The sequence below is a fragment of the Anolis sagrei genome, chromosome X (genome assembly GCF_037176765.1).
Source record: "Anolis sagrei isolate rAnoSag1 chromosome X, rAnoSag1.mat, whole genome shotgun sequence".
Lineage (NCBI taxonomy): Eukaryota > Metazoa > Chordata > Lepidosauria > Squamata > Dactyloidae > Anolis > Anolis sagrei.
Genome location: NC_090034.1, coordinates 6,733,079 through 6,759,265, shown reverse-complemented (window position 1 = coordinate 6,759,265; position 26,187 = coordinate 6,733,079). Strand labels below are relative to the sequence as shown.

General features: G+C 44.8%; 1 protein-coding gene across 5 annotated transcripts in view; it reads left to right on the top strand.

Moving 5' to 3' along the window:
- The window catches only part of LOC132782172 (protein sidekick-1), a 986,469-nt gene that overhangs the window by 819,407 nt on the left and 140,875 nt on the right, over nt 1-26,187 (top strand). For 3 of the 5 annotated variants that reach the window (XM_067473286.1, XM_067473287.1, XM_067473285.1), the window contains exons 31-34: nt 5,966-6,069; nt 11,768-11,838; nt 19,307-19,445; nt 21,386-21,445. In XM_067473286.1, the coding sequence (XP_067329387.1) occupies nt 5,966-6,069; nt 11,768-11,838; nt 19,307-19,445; nt 21,386-21,445 (374 nt within the window). The remainder of the gene's footprint in view (nt 1-5,965; nt 6,070-11,767; nt 11,839-19,306; nt 19,446-21,385; nt 21,446-26,187) is intronic. The other 2 variants (XM_067473289.1, XM_067473288.1) reach the window with 1 other exon arrangement.

The window sequence follows — 26,187 nt, the reverse complement described above, 5'->3', positions numbered from 1 at the left end:
AGCCAGCCAAGGGAGGGGCACTGTGTGGGGAGGGCGCTACCCCTCAGCGGGCCGGAAGTGTCCCGCAGGCCGTAGTTTGAGGACCCCTGCCCTAAACGGTTCAGGCCCCACCTATCTTCACAATTACATCTCCATCTATTAACCTGAGTGAACTAAGATCCTCCAGGGAGACCCTCCTCTCGCTCCCACCTCCATCAAAAGCATGGTTGGTGGGGACGAGAGAGAGGGCCTTCTCGGTGGTGGCCCCCTGCTCTGGAATGCCCTTCCTAGGGAAATAAGGCAGGCCCCATCCCTCCCCTCTTTTTGTAAGAGTCTGAAGACTTGGTGGTTTCAACAAATCTTCGAGAGTGACCAGTGGTAGCTCAGCCCAGACACTGTCCGGACACGACCTTGCCCCCTATATATTACCCTGGTCATTCTCCTAACAGGCCCCTGGAAATCGCCCATCCCCACTTTTGTCGTTTACCTATTATAGTACTGTACCCAAATGCCAGTCCCATTTTGTATCAGTCTTGACCAGCCTTTTTAATTGTCCTGACCCATTTCTTTTCCATGCCCTAACAAATAGACATGAAGAGCAGGCAGGATTTTTTTTAAAAAAATATTGATGTATTGTTGGGTAATTCCATGCTTATGTAGCTGTTACTACCCGAAAAAACCTACAACAACCCAGTTTTAGTTAAATCTGCCCTTGTTTTAGTTTGTTGTTCCTAATCCTGAAATACATTTCAAATTCATAGAAATTGCTAACTTTATGTGATCGCAGTGTGTATGTGTATCTGTCTTCAAGTGTCCTTTTGATTTATGGTGACCCATAAGTCAGCATGATCCAGCATCTTCTCATAGTCAGTGGTAGGATTGGACCCTTAAACAAGTCTACCCAGTTCATTCCTTTTTGGCAGTTTAGTTCCCCATAGAGGACTATATGGGCTGGGAAGCAAACAAAGAAAATCAGCTGTGCAAACATGACCTAACCCACTTCCTTTTAGCTTCAAGAATCATGCAAGCAGCTTAGTAACAAAGCAAAATTCACTGCCTCAATCTGTTCTAGCCTGCACATCTTTTCCTATCCTCAAACTGCCAAGTTAATGCAAAAATGCAAGGTTCTCATATAGATTGACTTTTTTCTAGGTCCAAAAAGGACTCCAAACCCCATTTACCTGTGGCAGAGGCCCAACTCTCTGCAGCTTCCTCAAATGTGCAATCCTTCCAATTTCCAAGGAATGTTGTGTTTGAACCCGAGAGTTGCTGCAGTTTCCATGTTAAGAGTGGCTTTAAAACAGACAGAAATTATGTAGTAGTTGAACTACAACTCCCAACTATGTAGGCTCAGGTGGCGTGGAGATGCAGATCAGCTACAGCTCTCCAATTCCTATCCCATCTCCAAAATATGCACATCTGAGAAGTCAAGCCTCATTCCCTGGAACAAATGCGGCCATTACTGCTCAATGCCAAAAACCAGGGAATGCACCTACCACCCCTTTCCAAGCAGCACTTGCCTGGTGGGGATGCCTCGGAGTCATTTCTCATGCTGTCCATCAGACAGCGTTGTATCCCTCTGTGTTTAATCTGCCAGCCCTAGCAGGTAGATCAGTCCTGCTAGGTGGCCCTATTAGACAAAGGACTGCACTGGCTTTCACCGATTAATTAGCTAAGCTTATTGTGTGCGACTGTGAACTCCTGCAGACCTTGTTAGTGACTCAAGAGGGAACTTCCCATTAGCAATGCTGGAAGCGCTGCTAAAGTCACCTCGGCTGGAAGCCAGCCTTTGCATATCTTAAAGTCACTGAGTACACAGAAAACTTGCCGGGAATCCCCTGTCGTTATCTGTGTTAAATAAGCTGAGTAACAGAATCAGTTGGAAATGCAACAGCAGTGGGAAATAGCATCCCTGCAGCAGTGTCTAATAGATTAACTGAGGAAGCCATGGCTGCAAAGACCATGCCGGCCCTCCCTCTGCTGCTAGTTACCCTGTGATAAGTGTTTGCTTATCTCATACGCAAATGGGAAGGCAGGTGATATTTGTCCACTCAATAGGGATTGCTGAGACAGTCTTCACTTGGGAAGACTGGAACCCTATCAGTGACTTTGGAAGAGGGTAATGCTTGGAGGAATGTAACACAGAGGAGGAGGAGGAGAAGGTGGAAGAGGAGGGGGAGGAAGAGGAGGAGGAGGAGGAGGAAGAGAAGGTGGAAGAGAAGGTGGAAGAGGAGGAGGAGAAGGTGGAAGAGGAGGGGGAGGAAGAGGAGGAGGAAGAGAAGGTGGAAAAGAAGGTGGAAGAGGAGGAGGAAGAGGAAGAGGAGGAGGAAGAGGAGGAGGGAGAGGAGGAGGGAGAGGAAGAGTGTGACGGCACAAGTGGCGCCACCTATATGTAGAACTGTAAGTTGCAGGATTTGAACTGTTGTATCATGCCTGATTTTGCCTTTTTACCCTGTAAATGTATAGTTGGATTGATTGGTTATTTATAGCTGTCAATCAATGTTGTTTGCACCAGTTGAATTGCTCCTCCTGTTCAATTGTTTGACCCCACCTCTTCCTAGAGAGCAGGACAGTGTTTCCTTTTCCATTCCACCATCAAACTTTGTGTCAGATGGACGTGAGAGACTTGGCTCTGAAGCCCTTGATTAAGTTACCTCTCAGCACCAATTCTGAGGTTCTTACCCTTGAGACGTATGCTTCATGTTCAGATCAACCTGGACGACGTTGAGAAGTCTCAAGCGCCTTCAAACCAGTTCTTTGGCACCAGAGGAAGGCTTTGTGCCTTCAAAATATAGGCCATTGGAATTGGGGTTGTGATTATTCCGATATTCACAGCCATTGAGAAAGAGGGACCTGGAAAAGCTTCTCAGATGCAAAACTCCTTGGACCCAAGACAACCAGAGACTGTAATGTATATTTTCCTTTACCCCTTTGAAACTTCCAGCTTATTGCCTTAAAGGGATAACTCTTTGTGAACAATTAAACCTATTTTGAGTTATCTAAAGTGTTTTTGGTCCTTGGGAGTTCCAGTTTTCCTAAAGGAGGGCAAGAAGAAATCCCCTGGGGGAAAGATGTCACGTCCATGCCTCTTTCACTAAGAGTTATAGCCCCAGGCACGACGGCACAAAGAGGAGGAGGGAGAGGAGGAGGAGGAAGAGAAGGAAGAGGACTGTCATCATTCCGTGAATCTGGAGTTACAGAATCAATTCGAAGTTCTCTGCCCTGACACAGATTATGAAGAATTAGAACCTTTTGGGGAGGATGAGAGATTCTTGGATACAAACCGAGTAGACTGCCCTTGATGAATGCATGCTGGATGTATCTGAGGAGGAGGCAACCAGTTCACAAACACAAAATCTGGAGATACAGAATCAAATAGATTCTCTTTCCCCAATCATAAATGATGCAGAACAAGAGTGCTCTGGGGAGGATGAAGGGTTCTCTGACACAGCTGAATGGATTGTCCTTGATGAATGCATGGGGGATGTCTCTGAGGATGAGGCCAGTCCAAAGCTACAGAATTCAGTCCTGTTGATTCATTTGGGAACCAATGATCCTGCAAGGCATAGTCTACAAAAGATCAGAAGGGATTTTGAAGCTCCGGGAGAACACTAAAGAATCGCAATATACAGGTTGCCTTTTTATCTCTCCTCCCAGTTGCACGACGTAGCCCAGGAAAGGTGAGAAAATAATGGAGGTAAACAACTGTCTCCACAAATGTTGTTGTCAAGAGCATTTAAGCCTCCTGGACTATGGTCTGCTTTTCCAGGAAGATGGGCTTCTGACACGGAATGGGTTGCACCTTAGTTGGAAAGCATGTCTTACTGAGAGACTCGCAAACCTGATCAGGCAGACTTTAAAGTGATTAGTTGGGTGCTGCAGTGTTCTGTCCTAGGCCCGGTGTCCTTCAACATCTATATTAGTGACTTGGTTGAAGGTTTAGAGGGTGTGCTTATCAAGTTTACAGATTGCACCAAATTAGCTAATACTCCAGAAGACAGCCTCAGAATTCAAATTACAGAGCCGGGCCAAAACTAACAATGAATTCCAACAAGGAGAAATGTAGGATACAGAAAAAGTGAAATGCAAAGATACGGGATGGGTGACACCTGGCTCGACAACAGAGTTACATGTGAAAAAGATCTTGTGAATCTTATTGGACAACAAGTTGAACATGAGCCAACAATGTGATGCAGTAGCTTCAAAAACTAATGGGATTTTGGGCTGTATCAAAAGGAATGTAGTGTCTAGATCGAGCGAAGTCGTGATGCCTCTCTATTCTGTTTGGGTCAGACCTCACCTGGAATGCTGTGTCCAATGATGGGCCTCACAATTCAAGAGAGATATTGACTCTAAGCTGGAACAAGTCCAGAGAAGGTGAATAAAATGATAAAAGGTCTGGAGACCATGAATCCCTCTGAGGAGCATCTTAAAGAGCTGGGTCTGTTTAGCCTGCAGAAGAGAAATTTGTGAAAAGACATAGAATCATAGAATCAAAGAGTTGGAAGAGACCTCATGGGCCATCCAGTCCAACCCCATTCTGCCAAGAAGCAGGAATATTGCATTCAAACCACCCCTGACAGATGGCCATCCAGCCTCTGTTTAAAAGCTTCCAAAGAAGGAGCCTCCACCACACTCCGGGGCAGAGAGTTCCACTGCTGAACGGCTCTCACAGTCAGGAAGTTCTTCCTTATGTTCAGATGGAATCTCCTCTCTTGTAGTTTGAAGCCATTGTTCCATTGCGTCCTAGTCTCCAGGGAAGCATAAAACAAGCTTGCTCCCTCCTCCCTGTGGCTTCCTCTCACATATTAATACATGGCTATCATATCTCCTCTCAGCCTTCTCTTCTTCAGGCTAAACATGCCCAGCTCCTTAAGCCGCTCCTCATAGGGCTTGTTCTCCAGACCCTTGATCATTTTAGTCGCCCTCCTCTGGACACATTCCAGCTTGTCAATATCTCTCTTCAATTGTGGTGCCCAGAATTGGACACAATATTCCAGGTGTGGTCTAATCAAGGCAGAATAGAGCATGGGAAGCATGACTTAGGAACAAACCTAAAATAGTAGGCTTATCAGCATTCCCCAAGTAGTGAACAGCTTCCGAGTGGCATCTGATTATCTCAAGTACATCCCTTGTGTTTAGTGTGCTTTGCTTTCGGATTGGTCATTGGAAGGAAAACTTAATTTGTCTGATTGCTGGAGCTCAAGTCTCTGGGAAAAATCTCATTATGGAAGGGAAAGTAAGTTATTATTCACAGGGAATATATGTTTCTCTTGTTTCACCCCAGATTTGAGATTTGCATGGCAGGCACAAACAGAGCAGGCGAGACTATTGGTTTACTTGTGAAACCTTATCTCATTAATGTTTAACTGTGCTGCTGAAGAAGACCGCACAAATTCCTTTGCATTAGTATCCTAATTAGCCATTCAGTCTTGAGCAATATCTTTCTTGAGAAGAGGGTAGGGGCTTGTGGAGTGATGGAAGTTGTGGGAGAGAACCGGAATCCTTTTTGTGTCAAAGAGTTAAATGTGGTTCAGAAGCGAAGCAAGACATCTTGGATACTCTGGGCTGCAATTAGGGTTTCTTTGAGGACTTTTGGTTTGTGAAAAGCGCGATTGGTGGGAACGAGGGACAGGGCCTTCTCGGTGGTGGCCCCACAACTCTGGAAATGCCTCCCCAAGGACATCAGGCATTCCCCAACCCTGGCAGTCTGCAGAAGGAGCTTGAAAACATGGATGTTCCAGTGTGCCTTCCCAGATTAAGGAATCCCAAGCAATGTTCCCAATGCATTTTATGAGAGAGCTAGAATTGTCTGCACACCCTTCAGTTCCCAAAATATCCATCCTACCTCACCTGGACATGCCCAGCATTTTTAGAATTTTAACCATTACATTTGGCCCTGCCACAGGCTTTTAACAGTGGCGTGTTTTTGTTATTGTTCTCCTTTGTTATGAGTTATTTATTGTTGCATTTTTCCAACTTGCAGGCTGAATCCATTCACTTCCTACAAGCTGCGTCTGAAAGCAACCAATGATATTGGAGACAGCAATTTTGGTGCCGAGACAGAAGCAGTCACTACGCTTCAGGATGGTAAGACCCATAGCATCAGGCATGTAGCCGGGGGAGGGGGGGGCTTGGGGGCTTCAGTCCCCCCCGAAATTCTCATGGTGGTCCATGAGAAGGCCTTACTGGTGCATTATTTAAACTGGTATGTTTATTCATATCTTGATCTGATCACCATAATCAATAGATCCCATATGCATGGGGGTATTGGGATAACAATACAAAAGGTTTGCTAGGGTAGACCCTCTTTCGCTCAGACTCAACCCCCCCCCCCCGAATCAAACTCAACCCCCCCCCCCCCCACCGAATCACTCAGCCCACCCCCACCCCCGAATCAAAATCCTGGCTACAGGCCTGCATAGCATGCAGGTAGCCGACCTGGGACAGGAACTGAGAATGACCATTTGACACTGAGAATGCTTTACCTAGTTCATTCTAGGGATATCATTCTTCACTAATTTCATTCACCGAAGAACTAATGGGTACATTTATTCCTGCTGCAACAACGGAACATTTTTGAAGACTTTTCACAATTCAGGGTCTTATCTGTGAAAAAAATCACAAATTGTGCTTTGTTTTTGTCACACAGCTAACGATTTCTGTATAGGGGTGGCATTATCTGTGCAAAAGATAGTACTTCTGCACAGAAATGTTATTTTCAGCACAGAAAATTCTATTTGCTCTGCCGAAAATGCTGTATTTGGGAACTTAATAGTGCAAAAAATTCAGAACCTTTTGGTGTCAAACCCAGCATGTTTTGTACAGAATATACGAGGGCTATTTTTTAAGTAAGGTCCGTTTGAACATAAGTACACAACGAAAGTTTATTTCCAAAAAGTAAATTTATTTTCAGAAAGTACATACTTCACTCTATTTTTCGACATAGTTGCCAAGTTTGTTCAAACACTTATCATACCTCTGAACCAATTTTAAAATACCCTCTTCACGAATCCTCGCTTCAACTGAAGCCACCAAATCGTCTTTAATCAAATTTATTTATTTAAAAGTTTTATATACCGACCTTCTCACCTCTCTTGAGGGACTCAGACCGGTTTACAACCGTAAAATCCATACAATCAGTAAACATCATACTTCATATTGCAATAAAACATTAAAACAGCAAAACAGCAATTACATTCAATAAATACAATGGTCAGTCGTCCCACTAAATTTGATGTTCATCATCCTCCATCCAATCTCCGGGTGTTGGCTCACTCATCGAATGCCTGTCTCCATAGCCACGTCTTCACCTGCTTCCTGAATGTCAGGATAGAAGGGGTGGTTCTGATCTCCTGTGGGAGAGAGTTCCAGAGTCGAGGGGCCACCACCGAGAAGGCCCTGTCCCTCGTCCCCACCAGACGCGCTTGCGAGGTCGGTGGGACTGAGAGCAGGGCCTCTCCAGACGATCTTAATAATCTTGATGGTTCATAGGAGAGAATACGTTCAGAGAGGTAAACAGGGCCGGAGTCGTTTAGGGCTTTATACGTTAACACCAGCACTTTGAATTGTGCTCGGAAGCTAATTGGCAGCCAATGGAGCTGGTGTAACAGCGGAGTGATGTGCTCCCTGTACCCAGCACCCGTTAGTAGTCTGGCTGCCAAAGAAGGGCGACCAGAGCGGTCCTCATCATGGACGTTGTCACGGCCATCTTTGAATTGTCGTATCCACTTACGCACTTTGCTTTCACTCATAACAGTATCACCGTATACTTCAGAAATCTGTCGATGAATTTCTGCAGCAGGCACATTCCTTGCTGACAAAAACCGTATCACTGAGCGAACCTCACATGCGGTGGGTGAGTTGATAGCCTTAAACATTTTTAAAGCACAGAACAGAACCGTACAGGTGAGCTACAGAGCGGAAACTGAGCACAGTTGTTCCTGAGGCATGCCGGTACACGACGCACGCGCTTGTTGCGGTATGTGCGCAAACTACTAGTGTCTACAACAAAACGGACCTTACTTAAAAAATACCCCTTGTATATGCTCAAAAGAAAACAAATCACACAGAGAATAAGTCCCAAACTATGAAAATTCTCATGACTAGGATTTTCCTCAACAAGTTTTCCATTCACTCAAGAAACTCATGTTCCAAATGTGTTTCAATATTTCTTATATCCCTATTTCATTCATTCCTAATGTCCCTCATTAACATTAGAGCTCAGGAATTCCAGCCGTCCAAAATTCACCATCTAGATACTGTTGACAAAGTTTCCCCTCTTTAGTAGTCCAGCTCTCCCACGGTGCATGCAGCTAATGAATCTTGCTGTCAGAGGCCCAGAAACTGAATTAAACCCAGTTTGATTTGTCTTCCAGGTTCTGTGCTAACTAACCATTATCTTTCCTGAAATTGAATAATTTACTAAGGGGCATTAAAAATGAATGCAGAATTGAGTGTCTGTTTGTAGAACTTTATTCAATTGCTTTCTCGCCAAATCTACTTCTGTGTGGCACAAGTGCTAAATTGTTGGATGAGGGAGAGAGGGGAGGCAGGGCAGAATCTGAAGATGGAGAAGAGAAGAATCTGAGTTCAGGCAAAGCTACATTATGCTGTGCGCCAGTCGTGAAAAGCTATTCGGGTCTGGCTTCCAGAATCCCTTGTTTTGTGAGGGAAGAGGATGGGATCCAAAACGAGGATGCATGCCCAGAGCCCTTCCCAATATTGCATGGAAAGACGCAGTCTCACCAAGTGCAAGATTTCATTAGAGAGGGCTCAAGACACTCAAGAAATGCAGTGCCTCTCCAGATCATGCTCATGCCTTTTCAACATGAGCCAAAATGAGGCTCATATTCCACTCTTGCTTTTTGATGGTGTTGTTGTTTGGCTTCAAATCATTTCCGGTTTACAGTGGTATTTAGGTGAATGGTTTCCTTAGCAAGATGCATTCACAGGGGAGTTGCCTTTGCCTCTTTCTGAGGCTGGAAGGGTGTTGCTTGCCCAAGGTTACTCAGTAGGTGTCTATGACTAAGGTTTGAATTGTAGTCTACTCAAACTATTACTTAGACGATCCCTTGTTTTTCGAGGAGGATTGTCTTTCAGTATTCTTGTGGGTCCCTATTCTTGCTCTGCATCTTCTTCCGCAGTGAGGGCATTGGTTTCCAGGTGGAAGGCGGTTTCAGTCGAGGTTGGCTTGACGCGCCTTCCTCTTGGCATGCTTCTCCCTTTCGCCCTCCATTCGTGCCTCTTCCAATTCTGCAGCACTGCTGGTCACAGCTGACCTCCAGCTGGAGCGGTCAAGAGCCAGGGTTTCCCAGTTCTCAGTGTCTATGCCAGAGTTTTTAAGGTTGGCTTTGAGCCCATCTTTAAATCTCTTTTCCTGTCCACCAACGTTCCGTTTTCCGTTCTTGAGTTCGGAGTAGAGCAACTGCTTTGGGAGACGGTGGTCGGGCATCCGGACAACGTGGCCGGTCCAGCGGAGTTGATGGCGGAGGACCATTGCTTCAATGCTGGTGGTCTTTGCTTCTTCCAGCACGCTGACGTTTGTCTGCCTGTCTTCCTAAGAGATTTGCAGGATTTTCCGGAGGCAGCGCTGATGGAATCGTTCCAGAAGTTGCATGTGACGTCTGTAGACAGTCACATGCTTATAGCAGGATTGGGAGGACAATAACTCTATAAACAAGCACCTTGGTATCCCTACAGATGTCCCGGTCCTTAAACACACTCTGCTTCATTTGGAAAAATGCTGCGCTCGCAGAGCTCAGGCGGTGTTGTATTTCGGTGTCGATGTCAAACTGTTACACTACACTGGCCACCCACTAATTCATAGGTCCCTGGGTGAATGGGACATAACAAGAGACCCCACAAGATTATTTCTAGAATATCTTCATATCCAGAAGTCATTTCTGTTCCCCTATCCCATTCCCCAAGATGAAGCCTGCTTTGCTTGGGGAAAGCAAGAAAGAGAATATTTGAGTATACTTGCTGATCCAACTGTTTTTGCAACTTTTTGGAAGAGTTTGCATTCATAAGTCACCCAGAAGATGTGCAAGAATTTAACAGTCCCCTTTTAGTGCCATGCATAAAAACAACATTAGCGTAAGTTGCCTTGTGTTGTGTTGCTATCCAAACACATCAAGTACCTCCTGTGAACCCACCAAAAAGCTCAGAGTTTGTGTTGATTATTGTGTCGCAGAGCTGGAGGATATTTCTGCAAATCAGGCATTGTTGCTGTGCTTAACTGTGAAATCCCATGTTTATCAGTGATAGGATTTCCCTTTCTTAGCTGGGTATGTCAGTTTGACAGCAGCCCAAACACATATGCAGCTAGCCCCATTTAGCCATCATGCAAGCCCCAGTGTACCAGGGAACGGACTCCAAATAGAGTTTGGAAACTACGGTCATTCTTTGATTCTAAATTGCAATTTTTTCTATATTAACATCTCTTAAAAATGTGTTGCATCTTAGAATTGCAGATGTATCTTATGTATTTAATGTTTAAATTATTTTTGTACTGTTGTGGGCATCGAATTGTGCCGTTTTGTAAACCGCCATGAGTTGCCCTCAGACTGAGAATGGCGGTATAGAAGCATAAAAGGTAAAGGTAAAGGTAGTCCCCTGACATTAAGTCCAGCTATGTCTGACTCTGGGGTGTGGTGCTCATCTCCATTTCTAAGCCGAAGAGCAAGCGTTGTCCGTAGACACCTCTATGGTCATGTTGCCGGCATGACTGCATGGAGCGCCGTTACCTTCCCGCCGGAGCGGTACCTATTGATCTACTCACATTTGCATGTTTTCAAACTGCTAGGTTGGCAGAAGCTAGGGCTGACAGCGGAAGCTCACACCGCTCCCCGGAATCGAACCTGCGACCTTTCGATCAACAAGCTCAGCAGCTCAGTGCTTTAACCCACTGCGGCACCGCAATAAAGAAAATAAATGAATTTCTGTTGGTGGGAGTGGTGCTAAAATTAAGGTGCATCTTACAATTGCTGGTGTTTACCATTGAAGAATTGTGGTAGTTTGTGACACTGCATGACAGCTGAAGTGAGGAATCTGTCACTCAAGAATCAAAACAAAACTGGTCCCCAAAGGAAAGAAAATCAATATTATGGCCTATAAGCCCTTGGATGAGCTCAACCTTGCTCTTTGAATCCCGGCCTTATCTTGAATGTGCACTGCTTCTCTCGTTGCTCTTTTTTGTTTCCTTGCTTGTTTGTTTGTTGCGGCAAGCTAACGCAGGGGATGTTCTGGAACTCATTCCCATGAATTTTAAGTCATCCCACTTCCCTCCATCCCCTTGCACACTTTGGGCTGAATTTGAAAGAACCCGGCGCACCCTCTGGCCTCCAGACAACAGAAGTGATTAATGGGGAAAGCTTCTCACCTCCTCAGCAACCTCAGAGGATTTATTTTGCCAAGCGGAAACGGGTGCCGGTACTGGAGCGTTTTAGCGTGGAGAGCTGGGAGCACTTGATAAGCTTCCTCGGCTTTGTCCCCAACGCGTTTTGTGCCTTTGCTGCACAGGTAGGATAGGCGTTGAAAGCAGGCTTAGGCGGATAGACCTCTGAAAGCAATGGGGCAGTGTGTGTGTGTGTGTGTGTGTGTGTGTGTGTGTGTGTGTGTTTGGGAGGGAGAGATGCTCTTCCTCTTCTCTGACATTGGACAACAGAGCGGTGCCTGCAGCAATGCATACAAGGAAGGAAGCAAGGAAAGAAGGACGGAAGAAACTTTAATAACAATTGGGGTTGTTTTTTAAATGTATCTATGATCACCTTTTTTTCTCTTTCAGTCCCAGGTGAACCACCCAGTTCTGTGTCTGTGATCCCGCACACAACATCCTCTGTCCTTGTGCAGTGGCAGGTTAGTAAACTATCAAAGGTTCATAGAATCCTAGAGTTGGAAGAGCCAGGCGTCCCCCACTCTGTATCTTTGCATTTCGTTTTTCCTGCCAAAGTGGAGTATCTTGCATTTGTCCCTGTAGAACTTCATTTTGTTAGTTTTGGCCCATCTCTCTAATCTGTCAAGATCATTTTGAATCCTGCTCCTGTCCTCTGGAGTATTTGCTATCAGAGTGTTCTTAATGCAGCTGACACTCAGCCAGCTGCGCCACAATCCCGGTTGGGGGTCACCACAACATGAGGGACTGTATTAAGGTGTCACGGCATTAGGAAGGTTGAGAACCACTGATCTAGGCTTACTTCTCATTGAGAGCTGGAGACTTGTGCAGTCAGAGATGAAACCCAACACTAACCACTTGGAGAACCGCAGGTTGAATAGACCTGTAGATGGAGGTATCCCGCAACTCCATCCATCTGTATCCCCTTCTTTACTGCCAATCGGGCACCCCATTGCCATAGAGATTAGAGAAAGGCAAGTGGTGACCAGGCGAGATCCAGCTGGAGGTCCACTGAAGGAGGTCCAGCTGGAGGTCCACTGAGGGAGAAAGGAGCAGAACTTCATGTTCGACCAGGTCAGATCAGGTTTCCAGCTTTACTGTTACATTTCTGCTATAGCGTTGGTGTTGAGCATGTCATTTCCAGCATAACTTAGCGCACATAAAAGCAATAACACGCTCAGTTTCAAAATCCTGAACTAATGTGAGGCAAGTTGGCTGTGTTTACCCAAGCGCCATGCCTCGGTATCAATCAGCGACCCGGCTCCCAGTCAGCCACACAATGGAACAGACGGGGACGTGAACGGAGGAGAATGAGCGTGGCACATGTGGGAAGAAAGGTTGATCCCGTTGATAGATATGGGGTGGATAATGAATGCAAAATAGGTAGTAGTTTAGATAATTGGGTGCTTTTTATTTCATGAAAATGTAATGGGATAGTTGCACCCAAGCCACATCAAGGGAATTGAAGGCAATTACATGTCATTACTCCGCTTATGTTATTTGGGTACTCAGCAATTTAGACACACTGTAGTTTTCAAATAAAAATGTAAAATAAGCTTATAGTCTAGCTAAATGCTGAGAAAAACACAGACGGAATCCAAGTTATTTTGGGTTTCCCTGCGCAAAATGACATTTTAATGGTTCTGAAGGGAATGTGTGCTGCAAAATTAGATGTTGATGCATTAAGCTCCCCGCCTGATTGTTTGAAGCCCACCTCAGAACAAATGGAGACTGTTCTGTTGAGGAAACGGGCGATTCTGGGGCTCGGCACTGATGTCTGGATGCCTTTCTGGCATTCAAATTAATGGGTGTTGTAGGTTTTTTCGGGCTATATGGCCATGGTCTAGAGGCATTCTCTCCTGACGTTTCGCCTGCATCTATGGCAAGCATCCTCAGAGGTAGTGAGGTCTGTTGGAAGTAGGAAAATGGGTTTATATATCTGTGGAGTGACCAGGGTGAGACAAAGGACTCTTGGGTTGTTGTAGGTTTTTCCGGGCTATATTGCCATGTTCTGGAGGCAATTTTTCTCCTGACGTTTCGCCTGCATCTATGGCAAGCATCCTCAGAGGTGGGGTCTGTTGGAACTGGGAAAAAGGGTTTATATATCTGTGGAGTGACCAGGGTGAGACAAAGGACTTTTATCAGTTGGGCTAGGTGTGAATATTTCAACTGACCACCTTGATTAGCATACAATGGGCTGACTGTGCCTGGAGCAAACTCTTCTTGAAAGGTAATTAGATGTCCCTGCCTGTTTCCTCTCTGCTGTTTTTGCTGTTGCAATTTTAGAATTTTTTAGTACTGGTAGCCAGATCTTGTTCATTTTCATGGTTTCTTCCTTTCTGTTGAAATTGTCCACATGCTTGTGGATTTCAATGGCTTCTCTGTGTAGGACTCTTATCTGCTGGAGCTAGGTGTGAAAAGAATCTGCGAAGCCCACCTCCTCCAAGATGAACTGAACCACCTCAACTGGGCTCTCCAGGCCAATGGAGACTCCACCTCAGACATCAGAAGAGCTGCAAAACCGAGAACAAGCCACGAGAGTCAAGACGAAGACCAACCCAGAGGAAAAGTGTTCTTGCCAGACATCAAGGGAACACTGACCGCAGAGGGAAGCTGATGAGGAAACACAACATACAAACTATCTACAGACCCACCAAGAAAATCCAACAAATGCTGCGTTCAGCAAAGGACAAGAGGGACCCTCTCACTTCTGCTGGAGTCTACCGTGTACCATGCAGCTGTGGACAAGAAGTCAACCTAGGGACCACCAAATGCAGCAGCATCTCCCAGACACGAATCAAGGAACATGAAAGGCACTGCAGAGCACTTCAACCAGAGAAGTCAGCCATAGCAGAGCACCTAATGAACGAACCTGGACACAACGTATTATTTGAGAACACAGAAATGCTGGACCACTCTCACAACCACCATGTCAGACTACACAGAGAAGCCAGTGAAATACACAAGCATATGGACAATTTCAACAGAAAGGAAGAAACCATGGAAATGAACAAAATCTGGCTACCAGTATTAAAAAACTCAAAAATTACAACAGCAAAACAGCAGAGGGAAAACAATCAGGGACATATAATCACCTCTCAACAAAAGTTTGCCCCAGGCACAGTCAGGCCATTGTATGCTAATCAAGGTGGTCAGTTGAAACATTCACACCTAGCTCCAGCAGACAAGAGTCCTTTGTCTCACCCTGGTCATTCCACAGATATATAAACCCTTTTGCCTAGTTCCAACAGATCTCACTACCTCTGAGGATGCTTACCATAGATGCAGGTGAAATGTCAGGAGAGAATGCCTCTAGACCATGGCCATATAGCCCGAAAAAAACCTACAATACCGGTGATTCCGGCCATGAAAGCCTTCGACAATACATTCAAGTTAATGCTTTGTTCCAGTCTATTTCTTCTTTGCTCCGAGAATGTGTCCGGAATGCACAGTGTAAACAAATTGTTGTTGTTGTTCCTTGACACCGTGCCGACTGCCACTCATAATCACTTCACCTGGCACTGCAAATCCTCTGGGCCCATCTTAGAAACAGATAGAAAATCCTAAATAATCCATTACATCAAAACCTGAGGATTTTTTCCATGAAAGACAGATAAGAGCGAGATGCCCTGACCTTTCCACAGAGTCCTTTTTCCGAGGCAGAACTATGATTATCAAGGCAAAGAGGAAAGATCATCCCGTGCCATTTATTTCCCAGGCCTTTGTGTGCTATGTATCTTAATAGCTCCTGATTCTGATATAAGATCCGAGCCCCAGAGAGAACCCTACCGGCTCTCTATTGAATAGAGACCTGATATCAATCTGGAAGCTTTTTTTTTTATTTAAAGGGGAGAAATAAAATTAAGGCGTTATATGGAACCCTCATTATCAGAACCTTGATTATCTAAAATAACTAGTTAATTGAATTGGCCGCCTGTCCCTTACCTAGATTCGGATCAAGGCAGCCCCATCCAAAGTCTTTGTGCTTATTCAGATTTCTAATTAACCACATATTGAAGATGTTGCACTCGATGGCCTGGGAGGGAAGACATATTGCAGCACAATACAAAAAAGTGACTTTCCCAAGTTCTCCTTATGGGACAATTTCAGCAAATGTTACCCAGAGATTCCTGCCCCCAGCTTTTCTGCATATATTTGTGTGTGTGTGTATCTATATACATAGAATCATAGAATCAAAGAGTTGGAAGAGACCTCATGGGCCATCCAGTCCAACCCCATTCTGCCAAGAAGCAGAAATATTGGGTTGTTGTAGGTTTTTCCGGGCTATATGGCCATGTTCTGGAGGCAATTTTTCTCCTGACGTTTCGCCTGCAGCTATGGCAAGCATCCTCAGAGGTAATGAGCAGAAATATTGCATTCAAATCACCCCTGACAGATGGCCATTCAGCCTCTGTTTAAAAGCTTCCAAAGAAGGAGCCTCCACCACACTCCAGGGCAGAGAGTTCCACTGCTGAACGGCTCTCACAGTCAGGAAGTTCTTCCTCATGTTCAGATGGAATCTCCTCTCTTGTAGTTTGAAGCCATTGCTCCATTGCGTTCTAGTCCCCAGGGAAGCAGAAAACAAGCATGCTCCCTCCTCCCTGTGGCTTCCTCTCACATATTTCATAGAATCATAGAATCAAAGAGTTGGAAGAGACCTCATGGGCCATCCAGTCCAACCCCATTCTGCCAAGAAGAAGGAATATTGCATTTAAATCACCCCTGACAGATGGCCATCCAGCCTCTGTTTAAAAGCTTCCAAAGAAGGAGCGTCCACCACACTCTGGGGCAGAGAGTTCCACTGCTGAACGGCTCTCACAGTCAGGAAGTTCTTCCTCATGTTCAGATGGAATCTCCTCTCTTGTAGTTTGAAGCCATTGCTCCATTGCGTCCTAGTCTCCAGGGACGCAGAAAACAAGCTTGCTCCCTCCTCCCTGTGGCTTCCTCTCACATATTTATCCATGGCTATCATATCTCCTCTCAGCCTTCTCTTCTTCAGGCTAAACATGCCCAGCTCTTTAAGCCGCTCCTCATAGGGCTCGTTCTCCAGACCCTTGATCATTTCAGTCGCCCTCCTCTGGACACATTCCAGCTTAGAGTCAATATCTCTCTTGAATTGTGGTGCCCAGAATTGGACACAATATTCCAGGTAGCATTACTTCCCTAGATCTAGACACTCTGCTCCTATTGATGCAGGCCAAAATCCCATTGGCTTTTTTTGCCGCCACATCACATTGTTGGCTCATGTTTAACTTGTTGTCCACGAGGACTCCAAGATCTTTTTCACACGTACTGCTCTCGAGCCAGGCATCCCCCATTTTGTATCTTTGCATTTCATTTTTCCTGCCAAAATGGAGTATCTTGCATTTGTCACTGTTGAACTTCATTTTGTTAGTTTTGGCCCATCTCTTCAATCCAACAAAAATGTAATGTTTGTTTGTGGGATCAACATAACTCAAAATCCACTGGACGAATTGACACCAAATTTGGACACAAGACACTTCTCAGGCCAATGAGTGATCATCACTCATGAAAACACTGGAAAACACAGCAGAAGAGACTTAAAAAGGCAAAAAAGCAAAAACATGCTACAGCGCATGTGCAAAAACGACTCCCCCGGAAAACAAAATACACAATAACATATCCACACTCTCTTCCAGACTACAACTCCCAGCATCCCCTAGACCAGCCCTGTTAGGAGAGGAGGATGATCCAAATGCACTGCTTCCAATCTGCAAACTTTCTTCTCCTTGGATTTCTTTGAGAGCATCCCAATCCCTGCATATTTCTAATTTTGTATTCCTGGACTGCAACTCCCAGCAATCCTCCAAAAAGATAGATTAAATAGACATAGGTAGGTAGATAGGTAGGTAGGTAGGTAGATGGATAAGGAGGAGTGCTGAGAGTTGCAATCCAGAATAGGTAGAGAAGGAAGAAAGGGAGGAAAAGAGAAGGAAAAGAAAAAAGGGAAGGAAGGAGGGAAGGAGGGAAAGAAAGAAAGGAAGAAGAAAAAGGGGGTGGGAAAGTTGGCCACAGCAATGTGGGGTGGGGACAGCTTGTGTGTGTGTGTGTGTGTGACTATCTGCACTGAGCAAACGTGTTCAAAACAGAGGCCTTATATGCTGTATTACAAGCATGGTGAAATAGATTTCTTCCATTGCCCCCTAGACTGTGTCTTCTTCTTGTCTCCTGGAATCTTCTCTCAACTTGAGACTGGGATGTGTTATCGAAGGGTTTCATGGCCGAAATCACTGGGTTGTTGTGTGTTTTTTGGGCTATCTGGCCATTTTCTAGAAGCATTCTCTCCTAATGTTTTGCCCACATCTATGGCAGGCATCCCCAGAGGTTTTGAGATCAGGTTTTACAATGTATTATAATGTAATATAGCTGAGTGATGCACTGCTAATAGGCTTCTATTGGAAATGCTGACTCGTGCATTAACTGTATATAGGGAATCATTTGGGGAATGTGTTCTGGCCTAGTCCAGGTGATTGTGAATGATGTAATCCTGGGTCTGAGTTAAGTCAATGAGTTGGGGAGCAATCAGAGATTGCTATGTGTAAAGGTACAGAACTGTATATAAGGAAGCCATGTACAGTGTATTCTCTCTCCTTTTGCTGTGATGCTGTTCGTCGAAGGCTCTATGTCATTGATTAAAAGAACCTGTCTGCTAAGACAAGATATAACTGTGTGCTGTGGTAAGTTTGTAGTGTCATCTAGATTGGAGGGGAAAACAATAGTAAAACTGACAATGGCCGGGCATGTGCTCAAGTGTCTGTAAAAGAGTTCCAGAGTGACTGCAGTTTGTGGGAGCAGTTGACTGAAAATACTGTGCAGGAAGAAGCTACTGGAAAGTTGTGCAACTGATCTGCTGCTGAATTGTGAAATTAATCTCAACAGTTGGAAACTAGAAAAATTGGGTTTATATTTTTGGAATGTCCAGGGTGGGAGAAAGGACTCTTGTCTGTTGGAGTTGGTGTGAATGTTAAAATTGACCACTTGATTACTATGTATTTTATTGTGTTGAATTGTAGGCATCAAACGTATGCCAGTTGGAAACCGCCCTGAGTCCCCCTTAGAGGGTTGAGAAGGGCGGGGTAGAAGTACCCGAAATAAATAAATAAATAAATAAATAAATAGATTAGCATTTAATGGCCTAGCGGTTTTCAAGGTCTGGCTGCTTCCTGCCTGGGAGTATCCTTTGTAGGGAGATGATTAGCTGGCCCTGATTGTTTCTTGTCTGGAGTTCCCCTGTTTTTGAATGTTGTTCTTTATTTACTGTTATGATTTTAGAGATTTTTTTAATACTGGTAGCCAGATTTTGTTCATTTTCATGGTTCCTTCCTTTCTGTTGAAATTGTCCACATGCTTGTGGGTTTCAGTGGCTTCTCTGTGTAGCCTGACATGGTAGTTGTTAGAGTGGTCCAACACTCTAACAACTGAAACAGACAAGAGTTCTTTCTCCCACCCTGGACTTTCCACATATATACAAACCCCATTTTCCTAGTTTCCAGCAGACCTCACAACCTCTGAGAATGCCTGCCATAGATGTAGGAGAAACGTCAGGAGAGAATGCTTCTGGAACATGGCCATACTGTCCAGAAAACACACAACAATCCTGAGACTGGGATGTTTGTGTTCCCCAGGTAGCCTACCCTGGTCTCTTGCCATATTTCTTTTGTGAGGGATCCTAAACAATCCCCTCTTTGATCATGCAAAATCACTTTGACTGGAAGGTTGGCCATGCTATCGGAGAGTTTCTGGAACTTGGAGCAGCTTTTCCAGGCCTGGTATAGATCCAGCTTGCTTGAAAACAAGTTAATCTGTAGGACGATTTCAACAATATTTGTCTTGATGTTGTTTTGGGTATCTAACATGAAGCACAAATTGATTCCCGAAAACTAATGTACTTTAATGGAAACTTTTTTGTAGCCTCCAAAGGCTGAGAGCCTGAATGGCCTTCTCTTGGGATATCGCATTTATTACCGGGAGTTGGAATACGAAAGCATGGGATCAGGACCAGAGTCCAAAATCATTAAAAACCCATCAGCTTTACGAGCAGAGCTTACACGTAAGTAACCAATGTGTCAGTGTGTGTCTGTGTTGCTCTTTCAGTGTAATCTGGTTACGAGGGTTGAATGAAAAGTAATGCCTCCACCTTCATAACTCCTCAACAGATGGCAGTACTGGTATGCGGCAGGTACTGGCTTGTTCAGTAGACTCTTGCGCATGCTCAGTTGTTTTGTCATTTTGTGAGTGTGTTGTTGTGTTGTTTTTTATTTTGATTCGATTTGTTTGTACCTTGTGGGTTGTGGTAGGTGCATGGGAATTTTGGTTAATTTTTGTTGGGGTTTTTTGAGTTTTGCTGTCCCGTTGGATGCCCCTTACAGATTTATGTATATAGATTATATTAACAATGTTCTCTTTTCCCATATATACTCGGAATAGGTTCCAGTCCGTCTTTTTAATTGGTTTTCCATAGTGTCTTTTAAAGAGTTAGGTCAATTCGTCCATGTTCATTATTTCCATAATTTTAGTCATCCATTGTACGTTTGTAGGGATTTCTTTCTGTCTCCACATTTGGGCATAAGTTATTTTTGCTGCTGTGTGACATAATTGAAGAGCACTTCTTTATTTGTTTCCATCTTTTCTTCTGAAAAACTCAGTAGAAATATTCGGGTTTCATTTGTAATTTAATGTCCAAAAGTTTCTGTATTTCTTAGTAAATTGTCTTCAAAAATTTTTAAGCCACATTACACGACCACCACATGTGGTAAAAACCTCATTTGACTACAGTCATTGAATTCTTGACAGCAGAAGGTGTCACCCCAAAGGAGATTCATCAGAGAATTGAAATTGTTTATGGTGATTGTGTTGTTGTGAGTACTGTGCGTCATTGGGCGAGTAAGTTTAAAGATGTTGAGGTGACAACTTCTACTGTCAAGAATTCAATGACGGCACGTTGCTTAAGTCACATTGACCGACCGTCTGCGCAGGGTTCCATACTTCGCACTTTAACAACACAACCGTTCAATGCTAAGGCTTCCTGCCAAAATGGAACTGTAGAAGAGAGTCTACCGAACAAGCCAGAACCTGCTGCATACCAGTACTGCCATCTGTTGAGGAGTTACGAAGGTGGAGGCATTACTTTTCATTCAACCCTCGTAGTTGCTAGCCTCTTCATATTCTGAGTGAAAGCTTTAGAAGGAAGGCTGGTTTGTTTGCCCCTTTGTTGAAGACATCTGTTGTTAAAATGGTTAATGAAAAAGAGTGATTTGCACTTGTTCTGACATTTATTCTGTTGCTGAGCTGAAAGGTTTACAATATGTCCGAGGAGGTCATCCAAACAGCACTTTCCTCCCCTCCCTTTGAGCCACGGCACTCGCAATTACGCCCAGCTTTCTGCTGTTTCCATCTTGTGGCTACCCTAGTAGTAAATCAGGTGTCCAAAACTAGCTGGCCTAGTCCATCAAATTAAAGGCTGTATCGATTGGGAGAGCAGGATAAAGGTGGAGGGGGAAAGAGGGAGCCTCATCCGTGCGGCGGAGTTAGAACGTCGCCTGCTGTGCATTCCATCCGTATCACAGGCGTATACGTGCGAATGAAATCACAACATGAAAATGCAGGTGCCCTTTCAGCCCCAAAAGTATACAATCTCTGCAAAATACCTGCATTATCTAAACCTAGCCCTAGCTGGATATTGAGGAATTCTTCTTCCCTGGTCCTTTATTGTTTTGGTCCGGTTATAGCATTCCGTGTCATTTCCTCTTCCCTCGTATTGCGTGCCTTCTCTGTCTGGCAAGGAAGATGAGTGAACCCTTGTGACTGATGATCTTTTGGCGTGTTATCTGAAAATTGATGTGGCTTTTATTGCCTCGCGAGGTCCAGTCCTCAAGCTTAAAGCCATTTACGGGTGGACGGCGTTGTTTCCCTCTACCTGCGCTGTGTGTCATTTGTGATAACAGTCTTCCCTGCACTCTAACCACTTTCTGCTTTGTTTACCCCGAATAGCCCAGAGCAGCTTCAAGACAGTGAACAGCAGTTCTGTATTAACGACGTATGAATTAACACGTAAGTGTGTGCATGCCAACACGGAGTATTGTTAGATGCAGCTCTTTGCCATTGTAACGGTTTCGGGTGCCGTTTCCAATTTGTCCTCGGGGGATTTTGCTTGTGGGATCTGCTTTCAAATACCTACTCTGTTGACACTTTTTTTCAGTATACCAGGTGTAGGCGACAGAGATAATTCATTCTCTTTTTAACGCTTAATATAACTCGAGGAAAAGTGCAAATGCATATACGAGGAGTATTTTTTAAGTAAGGTCCGTTTTGTTGTAGACACTAGTAGTTTGTGCGCATACCACAACGAGTGCGTGCGTCGTGTACCGGCATGCCTCGGGAACAACTGTGCTCAGTTTCCGCTCTGTAGCTAACCTGTACGGTTCTGTTCTGTGTTTTAAAAATGTTTAAGACTATCAACTGGGAAGGGAAGGGAGCCATTTTTAGTTAGTCTCAGCAAGGAAAGCTAATGTACAGGACGTGTGCAAAACTAACAAAATGAAGTTCAACAGTGACAAATGCAAGATACTCCACTTTAGCAGGAAAAACGAAATGCAAAGATACAAAATGGGGGACGCCTGGCTCAAGAGCAATATGTGTGAAAAAGATCTTGGAGTCCTCGTGGACAACAAATTAAACACGAGCCAGGAATGTGTTGTGGCGGCAAAAAAAGCCAATGGGATTTTGGCCTGCATCAATGGGAGCCTAGTGTCTAGATCCAGGGAAGTCATGCTACCCCTCTATTCCGCTTTGGTTAGACCACACCTGGAATATTGTGTCCAATTCTGGGCACCACAATTCAAGAGAGAGATTGAGAAGCTGGAATGTGTCCAGAGGAGGGCGACTAAAATGATCAAGGGTCTGGAGAACAAGCCCTATGAGGAGCGGCTTAAAGAGCTGGGCATGTTTAGCCTGAAGAAGAGAAGGCTGAGAGGAGATATGATAGCCATGTATAAATATGTGAGAGGAAGCCACAAGGAGGAGGGAGCAAGCTTGTTTTCTGCTTCCCTGGAGACTAGGACGCAATGGAACAATGGCTTCAAACTACAAGAGAGGAGATTCCATCTGAACACGATGAAGAACTTCCTGACTGTGAGAGCCGTTCAGCAGTGGAACTCTCTGCCCCGGAGTGTGGTGGAGGCTCCTTCTTTGGAAGCTTTTAAACAGAGGCTGGATGGCCATCTGTCAGGCGTGCTTTGAATGCAATATTCCTGCTTCTTGGCAGGGGGTTGGACTAGATGGCCCATGAGGTCTCTTCGAACTTTGATTCTATGATTCTATAACTCACCCTCCGCATGTGAGGTTCGCTCAGTGATACGGTTTTTGTCAGCAAGGAACCTGCCTGCTGCAGAAATTCAACGACAGATTTGTGAAGTGTACGGTGATACTGTTATGAGTGAAAGCAAACTGCGTAAGTGGGTACAACAATTCAAAGATGGCCGTGACAACGTCCATGATGAGGACCACTCCGGTCGCCCTTCTTTGATTACAGACGATTTGGTGGCTTCAGTTGAAGCGAGGATTTGTGAGAACAGGCGCTTCACAATAACAGGTCTCTCAAACGAATTTCCTGACGTGTCAAGATCAGTGCTTTACAACATTGTTTCTGAACACCTAAAGTTTAGGAAACTGTAGTCCTGTGGGGTCCCGAAACTCCTAACAGAGGACCACAAAAACCAAAGATTTGACTGTGAGATCAAATCAAATCATCTGTAATCAAAGAAGGGCGACCGGATCGGTCCTCATCATGGACGTTGTCACGGCCATCTTTGAATTGTCGTACCCACTTACGCACTTTGCTTTCACTCATAACAGTATCACCATACACTTTACAAATCTGTCGATGAATTTCTGCAGCAGGCAGGTTCCTTGCTGACAAAAACCGTATCACTGAGCGAACCTCACATGCGGAGGGTGAGTTCATAGAATCATAGAATCAAAGAGTTGGAAGAGACCTCATGGGCCATCTACTCCAACCCCATTCTGCCAAGAAGCAGGAATATTGCATTCAAATCACCCCTGACAGATGGCCATCCAGCCTCTGTTTAAAAGCTTCCAAAGAAGGAGCCTCCACCACACTCCGGGGCAGAGAGTTCCACTGCTGAATGGCTCTCACAGTCAGGAAGTTCTTTCTCGTGTTCAGATGGAATCTCCTCTCTTCTCGTTTGAAGTTGATAGTCTTAAACATTTTTAAAGCACAGAACAGAACCGTACAGGTGAGCTACAGAGCGGAAACTGAGGATAGTTGTTCCCGAGGCATGCCGGTACACGACGTACGCGCTCGTTGCAGTATGTGCGCGAACTACTCGTGTCTACAATAAAACAGACCTTACTTTAAAAATACCCCTCGTAGATTGGATGTCCTGGTAGCAAAATGTATGGCCCTTGGTTCATATTTCTAGGCCATCCAAGGGTTTCTTTCCTATACCTGAATGCTGGCTCAGATCCTCGGCTACCTACAGGGCTAAATTAAAAAGGGCCTGAAGAAAGTCAGGTCATCACATAGAAACCTGCGCAGTTGGAAATAAAGAAAATGAGGTTAGATGGCTTTAAAGGCCTGCCTGCTTTCTGGTGAGGACAGATCTGTGTGGCGTGCCTTGGAGTGAAGCTGAGAAGGTCACCAGAGAGATTTGGCCCCACAGATTTGGTTTCCCTTTCTCTTTCCCAGCATTTCTGCTCCACGGAATCCCCTGTGAATATTCAGCCTCTGATAAGAAAGGAACTGAATGGAGCTTCTGTCAGTCTGACGGAAACGTTGTGTTTGCAAAAGGATCTTATAACACCTTAGAGACTAACTAAGAGAATGAGTATGGCAGCAAAAGCTTTTGTAGACAAAGTCAACGTCCTCAGATGCATGTCAGGAAGTAAACACAGGACTTTATCACGCCAACGCATTATTCCACTACAGTCATGTTCACTCAGATAATGGATACGTACCAGGTAGAACATTTTCAGAATTGCACGTCCCTTCAGTAGCTCAGTTGCCTTAGGTCTGCAATCATATTTACACACAGCCATGTCACCCAGACACTATGCCAGATTTTTTATTTCTTTTATATCAATTTTTAGTGCAGTTGTGCAATTTAGATAAAAAGCCCCCCTGGCTAAACTGCTGAGTTGCTGAACCTGCTGACCAAAAGGTTGGTGGTTTGAATCCGGGGAAGGGTGTGCTCCTGCTGTTAGCCCCAGCTTCTTCCTGGGGATATTAGATTGGCCCCCTTCCTGCTGAAAAGAGCAAAAACCTGGCTCTTCGAGCAAGCTTTTGGAACCTCATTGTAACCAGATAAACTCAGTATTGTGAACAAATATGGAACAGCTCAATGATGCAAATGGACATGGGTTTAAACCCAGAAGTCATTGATTTTAATAGTTTTAAATTGTTTTTATATGAATTTTATTGTGTGATTTAACCTGTTTTAAACAATGTAATTGTTGCCGTTCTGTTCACTGCCCTGAGTTGCCTTCGGGCTGAAAAGGCCGAATAAAAGTGTGGTAATAAAAATAAATAAACCTAGCAGTTCAAAAACATGCAAATGTGAATAGATCAATAGATACCGCTTCTGCGGAAAGGTAATGGCGCTCCATGCAGTCATTTATTTATTTATTTATTATTTAGAAGTTTTCTATACTGGCCTTCTCACCTCAACAAGGGACTCAGGTCGGTTTACAGCATATATGAAAGTACAATAACATATAAGTACAACAAAGTGCAAAGTCATTACATATTAAAATCGTACACTAAAGTACAATAAAACATCATCATCACAATTACCTAAGCCAAGTCGTCAATCCAATCATAGTCATAGTCATACTCGTAGTCACAGTTCATCACAGTTCCCCACAAGGAAGGAGGTTATAGGTTCAGTCCTCGAATGCCACATTCCAGAGCCAGGTCTTTAGTAGTTTCCTGAACGTCAGGAGGGAGGGAGCAGATCTGATCTCTATTGGGAGGGAGTTCCAAAGCTGGGGAGCCACCACCGAGAAGGCCCTGTCCCTCGTCCCCACCAACCGTGATTGCGAGGGTGGTGGGACCGAGAGCAGGGCCCCCCCGGAAGAGCTTAATAGCCTTGATGGTTCATAGGGGAGAATCCGTTCGGACAGGTAAACTGGGACGGAGTCGTTTAGGGCTTTATAGGTCAAAACCAGCACTTTGAATTGTGCTTGGAAGCTAATCGGCAGACAGTGGAGCTGGCGTAACAGAGGGGTCGTATGGTCTCTGTACCTCGCTCCTGTTAGCAATCTGGCTGCCACACGTTGGACTGATTGAAGCTTCCAGGCAGTCTTCAGAGGCAACCCCACGTAGAGAGCGTTGCAGTAGTCTAAACGGGATGTAACCAGAGCGTGGACCACCGTGGCCAAGTCATGCTGGCCACATTACCTTGGAGGCATCCATGGACAAAACCGGCTCTTCAGCTTAGAAATTGAGATGACCACCACTCCTGAGGGGCAGACACAACTAGACTTAATGTCAAGGGGAAACCTTTACGTATACCTTATAGACACATTAAAAAGGAAACACCCAGTTCGGGAATAGCAAAGGGGAGACGAGAGAATCCCACCCTCTGATATCACGTTACTGCTAGAATGCTGGCAGAGAAATGGAAGGGGCCCTTAAGGCACATTATTGAATCTTAGCAGTGAACTATTCGTGGTTTTTACCTACTAATAGCTAGGGATGGGAGAATCATAGGGATGAGGCACATTGGAGCGAGATGCTCCACGGTGACATGTGATAAGTCCCTCTCCAATGCCAG